Below are 10,138 nucleotides of genomic sequence, written 5' to 3' on the forward strand. Positions count from 1 at the left end.
ATACATATAAAGCAGGGCTATTCAGCTTGGCTTTAGAAGGGGAGCCTAGTGTTTGCGGACAGGTGATATGTGATGTTTGTGACATCAGCACGTCATCACTATTATGGATCTTTTGTGGACGTGGTATTGAGACTTTCCTATAAAGCATGTGTTGGTGTTGGAGGTATTGTTTCAGGTTTTGTCACGTCAAACACTTCTGCAGAAACTGTGGGTAAAGCAACTTCTGCACACTCCAGGAGCACTACAGAAACATAAGCAAACCATTAAACTACGATAAGTGGCTGTAAGTAATGCAGTTAAAATACCAAAGACAGTTTTAGTTTTTCATTGCGCAGTCTAATTGCTGTAGGCAGAAATTATTTGCTGTACCTTGTAGTTCTAGTTTTCTGAGAAGATGAGCAGGATCGTTGAGGATCTGATCTGTCTTATAGTTAATGAATTGTTTGTTACACAAGACATTAAATCAGCAATGATCATCCAGTCAAATGACCATGTGAACAGCAATAATTAGTAAGTCACATAACATGACATTAAGAGGCCAATAAACTGAAACAGAAGCAATTACAATATTCTGAACATGTCTCAGTTTGGTTCCTGGAAAACCCGTACTATATGGAGAGAATGCAATAAAACATCTGTATAATATAATTAAATCTAAGAAACCAATCCCTGCAGTACTAAACCCCACTGCATGAAGGATTTCCCCGACTATTCAGCAGCATCACCAAAAACTACATTTAAATCACCAGTGAGAATAAGGATTACAACAAAGGATGAAATGTTCATAGTCTATAATGCAGGAGAGTTCATACAAAAAATGCATTATGATGTGTAAAGAATTTAGTGCTGTTAACTAACTGTAGGTGTAGTGTGATTGGGTTTTGTTGACATTTGATGCAGGAGGGGGGGTTCCTGGCAAATGCAACACTGTTGAGTAGTACTCAAATGATTAGTAAATGAAATTGACAAAACCTGACTCATCAACCATTTAGAAAATCAATTAAATAATGTACAGTAAGTCAGTTATGAAGCAAACGTGCCAAACATTTGCTGGTAACAATTTGTCAAAATGTGGGGATTGGTTATTTTTTCTCTGTAAAATCATTGTAAGCTGCTGATCCAATCGACTACAACGAACAGTCAAGACTGCACAAAAAACATTGTTGCCAGCCTGCCCTCCGTTCAGGGTTTATACATATCCAGAGGAAACTTCACTGCAGATCCTCACACACCCTGGAGACAATCTGTTTCCGCTCCTCCCCTCTGGTAGGCGCTACAGAACACTGTTTGCCCAAACAACCAAAAACAAGAACAGTTTCTTCCCACAGGTCATCACTCTGATGAACAATCAATCAATCAATCAATCAATCAACATTTATTTATATAGCACTTTACAGTAACCAAAAGGTATCCAAAGTGCTTCACATCAGAAACCAAGACTAAAACACACATCATATAAGATATCATACAATAAAAAGAATGACACATAGAAACAATAAAATCAGAAAAGGTTACATATAAATAGGAGAGGGAAATTGTCACACCACTACTACGTATTAAAAGCCTTTCTAAACAGATAAGTTTTGAGTTTAGACCTAAAAAGCGCTACATCTGTAGTTGTCCGAATTTCAGGGGGTAACTTGAGTGTCGGAGCAGCGACTGCAAAAGTCTGATTACCCCACCGTTTGTACTTTGACCTCGGGACTTCTAAAACCAGCTGATTTGAGGACCGCAAGGACCGGTTGTGCTCACGCATGGTTAAGATCTCGGACAGATACTCCGGGGCCAGGCCGTTTAAGGCCTTGAAAACAAACAATAACACCTTAAAATCGATTCTATAACGCACAGGGAGCCAATGTAGGGTGTAGAGAACGGGAGTGATGTGTGCGCGTCTAGATGTATTTGTTAAAAAGCGAGCAGCAGCATTTTGTACAAGTTGAAGTCGTGAGATGGAGGTCTGGGTCAGACCAACATAGAGAGCATTACAATAATCCAACCTTAAAACTTATGAAAGCATGAATAGCCTTTTCTAGATCATGCCTGTTAAGGATGGGTTTAACTTTAGCCAGGAGACGAAGCTGGAAAAAGCTCATTCTAACAACATTGCTGATTTGCTTATCAAATTTCATGTTGCAATCAAAAGTAACCCCCAGATTTTTGACAGTTGGCTTAAGGTATGAAGCCAGGGCTCCCAAACTCACAGCTGGACTGTTAGGCATACCTGAAGTACTAAAGACGATACACTCAGTTTTAGCTTCATTCAAATGAAGAAAGTTTTGTGAAAGCCACAACTTAATATCATTAATACAGCTAAGCAGGGAGTCTAGTGCGACACTGTCATTCGATTTCATAGGCAAATAAATTTGTGACTCATCTGCATAACAATGAAAAGACAGGTTATGTTTTCTTATAATAGCCCCTAAAGGCAACATATATAAAGAAAACAGGATGGGGCCAAGAATAGAACCCTGGGGTACCCCACAGGAGAGAGGAGCAGTTGACGAGGATAAGTCACCAATCATGACAGAGAAGCTTCTATTTGTCAAATAGGATCTAAACCATGTAAGTACTGAAGTACTCGGATGCCTACACTCTGATCAAGGCAAGAGAGGAGGACTGCATGATCCACTGTATCAAACGCCGCTGTGAGGTCCAACAGCACTAAAACAGCCGGATTCCCGGCATCCACAGTCAAGGCAATATCATTGTGCACTCTAAGCAGTGCAGACTCAGTGCTATGACGTGATCTAAAACCAGATTGAAATTTTTCAAACACACAGTTCAGTTGCAAAAAGGCTTGTAGCTGTATAAAAACAACTTTTTCCAAAACCTTTGACAGAAAAGGCAGATGTGAAACTGGTCTAAAATTGGACAATACTGTGGGGTCAAGCTGAGGCTTCTTAAGTAGGGGCCTGACCACAGCATGTTTAAAAGCAGCTGGGACAGAACCTAAACTAAGACAGGAATTTAAAAAAGTAAGAAGACTTGACCCAATGGTGCTATTAAAAGCCTCCTTCACTATCCTGGCAGGAACAATGTCTAAAGGACAGTTGGTCGGTTTCATGTGTTGCACTACCTCAGCTAGCAATGTCAGAGAAACTGGCTTAAATTCCCCAAACACAGCAGAGTGCACAGGAGCAGCAGGTACAAACACATTGAAATTAGCACTGGCATTTTGCCTGACAGATGCAACTTTGTCAATAAAATAACAGAGAAAATTCTCACATGTACTGTTTGAAACATCTGTCGGAGCAGAGGTGCATGGATTCACAACAGAGTTTATCACATTGAATAACACTCTAGGTTCATGGCAACTGCTAGCTATGACAGATGAGAGATGCTGCATCTTCGCCACCTTCACAGCCTTCTGGTATGCTGCTAGACTGTCCCTTAATAAACCCAGAGATACATGCAAATTGTCCTTCTTCCACCTTCGTTCAGCTTTTTCTGCAGTGTTGCCTAAGGGCCCTTGTGGTGTCATTTAGCCAAGGGTCCGCCTTAGGTTTAATAGTTTTAGTCCGAACAGGGGCAATAGAGTCTAAAATGTTAAAATCATTTTCAGCACCCTTATTTATATATATATATATATATATATATATATATATATATATATATATATATATATATATATATATATATGTAACACCCAAACTGTAAATGTTTGTGATAACCCCCAGCTGAATTCTCACCCATCAAAACCTCATCACACGTGGGCTGTACCACCAATTTTACCAAAGACATTTATCTTGCTGTCAGTCGCACTCACTCACAACCACATGGTCGCATGTTTGAAACCTCCGTCAGGATAGATGTGCTTAAACGTAGTTCTCAAGTGTATGTCGTCATTGAGTAGGCACAAAGGGCTTAATAGATACTGCAGTGCATTGTAAAGGTAAATCCAGCTGTCTGCAGTGTCTATTAAGCCCTTTGTGGCTACACAATGACGATAGTACCACCCACTCTGTGGGCGTTGTGGTGAGGGTGCATGGAAGACGTGCTGTCACTTGTTTTAGATAGCCTTCAATGTGATAATATATAGGGTTACGGTGTGGCACTTTATTTCACTGAATACAGGAGTAAAGGAAGGCATCACCCAATAAAGATCTTTCTCTCTTTTGAAATTAGACAACCAGAGAACCAACAGAGCGAAAATACAGTAAAGTATCCACCGCTCTTGGAAGTTTTCATGTGTTATTTAATCTTAAAGGGGAACGTTGATTTTACACATCAAGGTCCGTTTGCAGGTCTTGTGCAGTACTACTAACTACTACTAACAACTAAAAGTCTTTTTAAAGCCTTTTTGTGGCTCCAGAGGGAGCTGTGAGAAATCTGATAAATTACCTAAAGTGATGTCACTTGAGGCACTTCAAAAATGAAAAAAGAATTGGGGAGTTAGAAAGAAGTGATCTTACCAGCCCTCTGTAGCCCAGTGTAAAACCCCCGTTTAAGAATGTGTGTTATGTATTATCAGTTGGTGGCACTAATTCTTGTTATTCAGTGAGTTAAGTTGCAGCTATTTCTGCAAAAAGCAAAGGGTTTGGTTAGGCTGTTGTATCTTTCTTGGAAACCACACACTGACTTCCTGGATCACTGACATTTACTGAAAGTATATGCAGGGACTGTTTCCAGTGTACATTATTTGCATTCTTTCTGTAACAAATGCTCAATTTGGTAGTTTAGTTGTTAGAAAAGGCAATTCTTTATTCACACACTCTCAGGACATCACATTGCAAATGGAGAACAAATATCAGAGACAAAATATTTAACAAAAAACATGGTTTACAGAGAGTCACATAGCAACTACTTTGTTTGTTGTTTAAACAGTGAAGAAGTAGTAGAAGAAGTACATGTACTCAAGTACTATACTAAAGTAGCTACAATTGTGAGGTATCTTTACCTAATACTTTATACTTCTTCACTACATTTCACAGGGCAACATTGTACTTTTTTTTACAACTTTTATGTGACAGATACTGTAGTTACTTTTCACATTAAGATTTTGTATATAAAAACATATAATAAACTTAAACCAGAGGTTTTTCAACTTTTTTGTCTTGTGACCTCTCACATAAAAGCTGTTGTTAGCAGTTCCAACAAAGGGACATTTCCCCTAGCTAGATGACTGTATATAAACAATATAACAAGCTCCACCTTGACCAGCAACTACAGTAAAATGCTGCTTGCACATTGATGCAGTATAACAATCTAAAAATAGTAAATGATAAAATATTATCCATTTTTCTGCAGAGTAGGCCTAACTTTACCTTTCATATTTTTACATTTTACTGCTTAAACTTCAGTACTTTTACTTAAGTAGGATTATTAGGACTTTTACTTGCAACATAATATTTTCACATTGCTTTACTGATACTTGTACTTAAGTGAATACTTCCTCTACCACTGTTTTTACAGTAAATAAGAAGTTTATTTTTTTCCCCTGAAGTATTCCAACAGAGGGCGCTGTCAAAGGAATCAGTGAGTTGGAACCAAATTGCAGCTTTTTCTAAATATATTCTACTATTCTATTTTTAATCTGATATTTTAGCGAAACATAAGTGAATACAAATAATGAGGGCATGCTTTCATAACTCCTTTGATTGATTTTGGGGAAAGTCTCCAGTGAAGTAAACATGAAATTCTTCACATTAACAACATCAATCTTTCCAACTGCTGAGACGAAAACATGAGAGGAAGTATCTCTCAGTGGGAAAAGAGGCACATTTAACTCCACAAGGGAAAATCCCCCAAACCCACACACCACTGAAAGCATGTTTTTTTTTTACTTTTTTTACTTTACGAATCTGCTACCAGTGGAACATAATTGAATAAACAAAACATGACCAAAAATAGAGACGGTAAGACTGCAAGAAGAAAGTAAAATGTTTTTCTAAAGCTCTCCAACAGTTCATTGTTCAATTGCATTGATTGTTACCTTTACTGGATATTTCTCAGAAACTTGTCACTTTCCCCATTAAACCATATCACGTTATATAACATCATAAGGTTTAAAAAAAATCATCAAAAACATATGTATATATGTGCACTTTAGCAAGAGTATTAAGGATTGTTACTGTAATATAACATACTAAGGTACTTAGTGACATGATCTCTGAGGTTATTATAAAAAAAATTCCATATCCAAATTAGTATTAAATATTAACGTCACACAGAAAGTGACTTGATAAGCAAAATTATCTTAATTAAGAAAGCAAAACATCTATTTTTACATCCTTACTGCTACCTTTTACTATTTAACTTTAAATTAGTCTACAGTTAAATGGCCAAAAGTGAGGTATGATTTAGACAAATCTTTTACATAATTCGCCCAATATTCTATACAACAAAAAAATTGTTGTATTGACCACACTGCAGATTGCGAATACACCTGCTACAATACAGATACAGTAAATAATTTTTCTGAAAAAACAGCAATGTAAGGAAAATATGAGTGATCAGTCGGAAATAATTCACATGACAATGTAAAAATTCACAGTCTTAGTAGACAGATTCTTCACCACAGTGATCCCCTGGATACAGTTTGAGAGAGGACAGACTGCCATCGCCGCTTTCCTCAACTGGCCTCCGACACAATGAGTCATTTTCTGAAAACAGACATTAAAGTATAAGTAATAACGAGTTGTTATTTACAACACACGTTATCCACAATTAATATCGATAGTCCTTATCTTTCAAAAGATGTTTGGCACATGTGGCAAATGGCACAAAGCCAAGAATGAAGAAGCAAAGGTGGGCAATATCATGTGAACCATATGTTTCCTACAACAATGAAAAACATTCAGATTCATGCTAACAATGAGAATAATATCTTTCACTTTAGCATGCACAAGGTATGTTCAAAGGAATACATTTGATAGGAAATATGCTTATTCGTTTTCTGGCCAAGATTTAGATGAGAAGATCAATACCTCTGTCAAACACAAGAGTGGTATCAATCTTCTCATATAACTCTCAGCAAGCAACAAAACACCAAATATTTCCCAAAATGTCCACTATTACTTTACATACACAAAAGCGCTTTACTTTTAATCCTGCTACATACTTGGTAGTACTGCTGGTTGAGGAGTAATGTGCAGCTTGCAGGTCACAGCAGTCAGTACAAGCAGTCCAATAATTCCAAATATGAGGACGGTCATACCTAAACAAGACAAGCCAGCTACAGGTTACTTATTATTCATTTCATGAGGTTGTGTCGTAAAAAAAGATAGCAGCAAAGTTGTACCTGTACCAATGTAGTTGCTTGTGTGTAAAAAGGGGTCCCTTGAGGGGCGTGTGTGTGCTGGAGTAGCCGCGGTGGTGGTGGTGGTGGTGGTGGTGGTGGTACTGTGCAACCTCTGAGTTTGGGCCCCCTCAAGTGGATATTTGGTTGTTAACCGTGTGATTAAAGACACATTTTTGTTTGATGTGGAGGGTGTAATGTCGTTAGGGTTCAACTCCGGATTACAGATGACATTTGAGGTTCTGTTTCCAGGAATTTTCACTCCTGATTTACATCTAGAATGAAGGTTACATTATACAGCTGTAAACAACAGGTAACTACTTTAGACATTATTGAGATCACATATTATATAATGTGTGTGCACTATAATACTAATAATACTAATAATAATACATACTCTCTCCATTTTTCACAGGGCGAGTTGATTTCTGTGCTGAAATAGCCGTCATCACACATTAAACATTCTGGCAAGGACAAATAATGAATTATTAAAAAGACCATTTCTTTTATATACTGTATGCAGTGTTCGATCTCTGTACCTGTATTCTTTAGTCCGAATCCAATGTCACATTTGCAAATGGATGAATCACTCTCTGAGGGAACAAATTTTCCACGGCACTGACATTTTCCGTTTGTCACTTTCGTGCAATTCTCTTTAACAACACTTCCCTTTGCTACAACAAGAAAACACATCAGATCACATGAGTCTTGAAAACCAGCCAGCCAAAAGAGAAAAAAGCTTTCTTCTTCAGTACAAAGTGAACCAATTTGATGCAACATCTTGGCTCTATTAACAGATTCATTAGTAATTCTGTAGATGTAGGTTTCTCAGCTATTGCTCACAGTAGCCTATTTCTTTTTTCTTTTTTTTGTTAGTTTTTTGTAAAATACATCATACCAAAAGCTTCAACACTTACCGTGATCACACCTTGTACATGGTTTGCAGTTTTGGGAATGATTCTCTTCGGGCTGATAAGAGTCATCGGGACAGCTGTCACAGCCATGCTTTTTGTTTCCGCGATGATAAATTAGTCTTTGACCTTGATTTACAATAAGAGGAGGTTGTAAAGCCAAAATCATTAGTATATACTACGGCATTATGCAGAATGAATAGGAAAATTTGAGTTTAGTACAATGAAGTCATACTTTACCTTTTGGACAAGTCTGAGCATCCGAATCAACAATGAGTTCATAAAACGTTAAAGTGAATATAAGCAGTTTGAGCAGACTCATGTTCAATACTTCAGTGCCAACAAGTTCTACTGAGCGTTTCCTGTGTGTGTGAGAATGAGACGGAACGACCCTACTGGAACACCACTACCTTATAAAGACATGAAAAACCCACGTGTGTTATTTTGACCCAATAACAATGTCATATACATTACTGTCATTCCTAAATTATTATGTCATTTTTATGTTTTGATGTCATAAATAGGAGTGAGGATACTATAAGCCCAATTATAACATCTTATTTAAAATACAAAATAATAAAAAAAATAAAAATAAAAAAAAAACATGACAAATAAGGAAAACAATGAAGATGATAATAAGTTACAGTTAACACTCGTGCATTATTCTGTCTATGTTATCTGTTTTGAGACTGGTTGAGTTATTATTTATTTTGTCAAAAGGTCAAGAATGGACTTTAACACTCAACATTTGAATTGTTCTTTTTATTAATTGTTCTTAACATGTTGTTATTTGTTGAAAATAGTGCTTTAGTTTTTTTTATATATATATTTTAAACAATATATGTTAATATATACTACAGTATAATAAATTGCAAACCTGTGCTAATTTCTATAAAAGAAAAAAAAAATTTATATAACAGACGTGCATAACGTTTTAGAAGCCTAACAAAATAATTAGTGTCACATCGTTTCACAAAGAACAGCTCTCCATGATTGTAGGTTTTCTAAGATACTGTAGTATAATGTTACTTTTCTGCTAAGATAACGGAGGAAAAATGCTTCTTTCTCACATGTGCCTCAGTGCACACACTCCACTAATGAATTAGTATTAGTATTAGAATTAGAATCCGTAATTCAATTGTTCAAACAGACAATACATTTCTTTTAACTATATATATTTTGATGATGGTAATTGACAAATCATTAAATACCTAAGTTTATTTGATTGATATGAAATAACTAATTACATGTTTGTTATAAAAGGGTAATAAACATACCAAAATAGCTCTAAAAGGCTGCTTTTGTTATAAGTTATAACATATATAATTTTTTATGAAACGGAATGTTATAACCTATAACAAAAGCAGCCTTTTAGAGCTATTTTGGTATGTTTATTACCCTTTATCTGGGCTTTTTGATTATTATTATTCTTTCAGGAAAATAGGTTAACTATCGGTAACTATGCGGCTTTATGTTTTTTTGCTAGTAAGAACATGACAGTACTTTTTGCATATGGAGTAAAAGAGCAGATGGAAATAACCACAGTCTTGATCACCCTGCAAGATACAACCACACAAATGCAAACTCGCTTTAGGTAGATAGAACGGATGTTGAAAATACACCTCTGCTAAAGTGTTAGCTGGCTGTTGCTCAGTTAAATTACAAAAAAAACACTTTAATTAGGGCATCACTCAATTCTTATTAAGTCCATGCTCAAGTGACTGGTTGTCATCTTGATACACTATTAACATAAACCAATTTAACAAGTCTAAAAAGTGTAAAGCAGCTTACATAATGCAATGAATCATGCTGAGCTGTCATCACTGAAATGATGTTCATTTGATGGCCAAGGCTTGAAGTGAATTTCTATATTTGCCAAGATTTTTATCAGTAGAGAAGTCCATTGTTTGTCTCTTTCTGACATCACAGAAGGTTTTAATCAGACCGCTTATCCTGTGATTTCTAACTTTCTCTATAAAGATATTTTGCT

General features: G+C 36.3%; 1 protein-coding gene across 2 annotated transcripts; it reads right to left on the minus strand.

The window, feature by feature from the left end:
- Positions 1-5,898: 5,898 nt before the first annotated feature.
- LOC144516971 (uncharacterized) lies at positions 5,899-8,546 on the minus strand. 2 transcript variants are annotated; one of them, XM_078248715.1, is made up of 7 exons: positions 8,389-8,546; positions 8,155-8,277; positions 7,777-7,911; positions 7,635-7,701; positions 7,241-7,512; positions 7,061-7,156; positions 5,899-6,602 (listed from the first exon to the last, which is right to left on the minus strand). In XM_078248715.1, exons 1-7 carry the CDS (start codon positions 8,468-8,470, stop codon positions 6,496-6,498), a joined length of 882 nt encoding a protein of 293 aa, XP_078104841.1. In that variant the 5' UTR covers positions 8,471-8,546; the 3' UTR covers positions 5,899-6,495. The 2 variants fall into 2 exon arrangements, with proteins under 2 accessions (XP_078104841.1, XP_078104842.1); XM_078248716.1 differs by having other exon boundaries at positions 7,247-7,512; positions 8,389-8,545.
- Between the last annotated feature and the right edge of the window lie 1,592 nt (positions 8,547-10,138).

Source organism: Sander vitreus, chromosome 4, assembly GCF_031162955.1.
Source record: "Sander vitreus isolate 19-12246 chromosome 4, sanVit1, whole genome shotgun sequence".
NCBI classification, from domain to species: domain Eukaryota; kingdom Metazoa; phylum Chordata; class Actinopteri; order Perciformes; family Percidae; genus Sander; species Sander vitreus.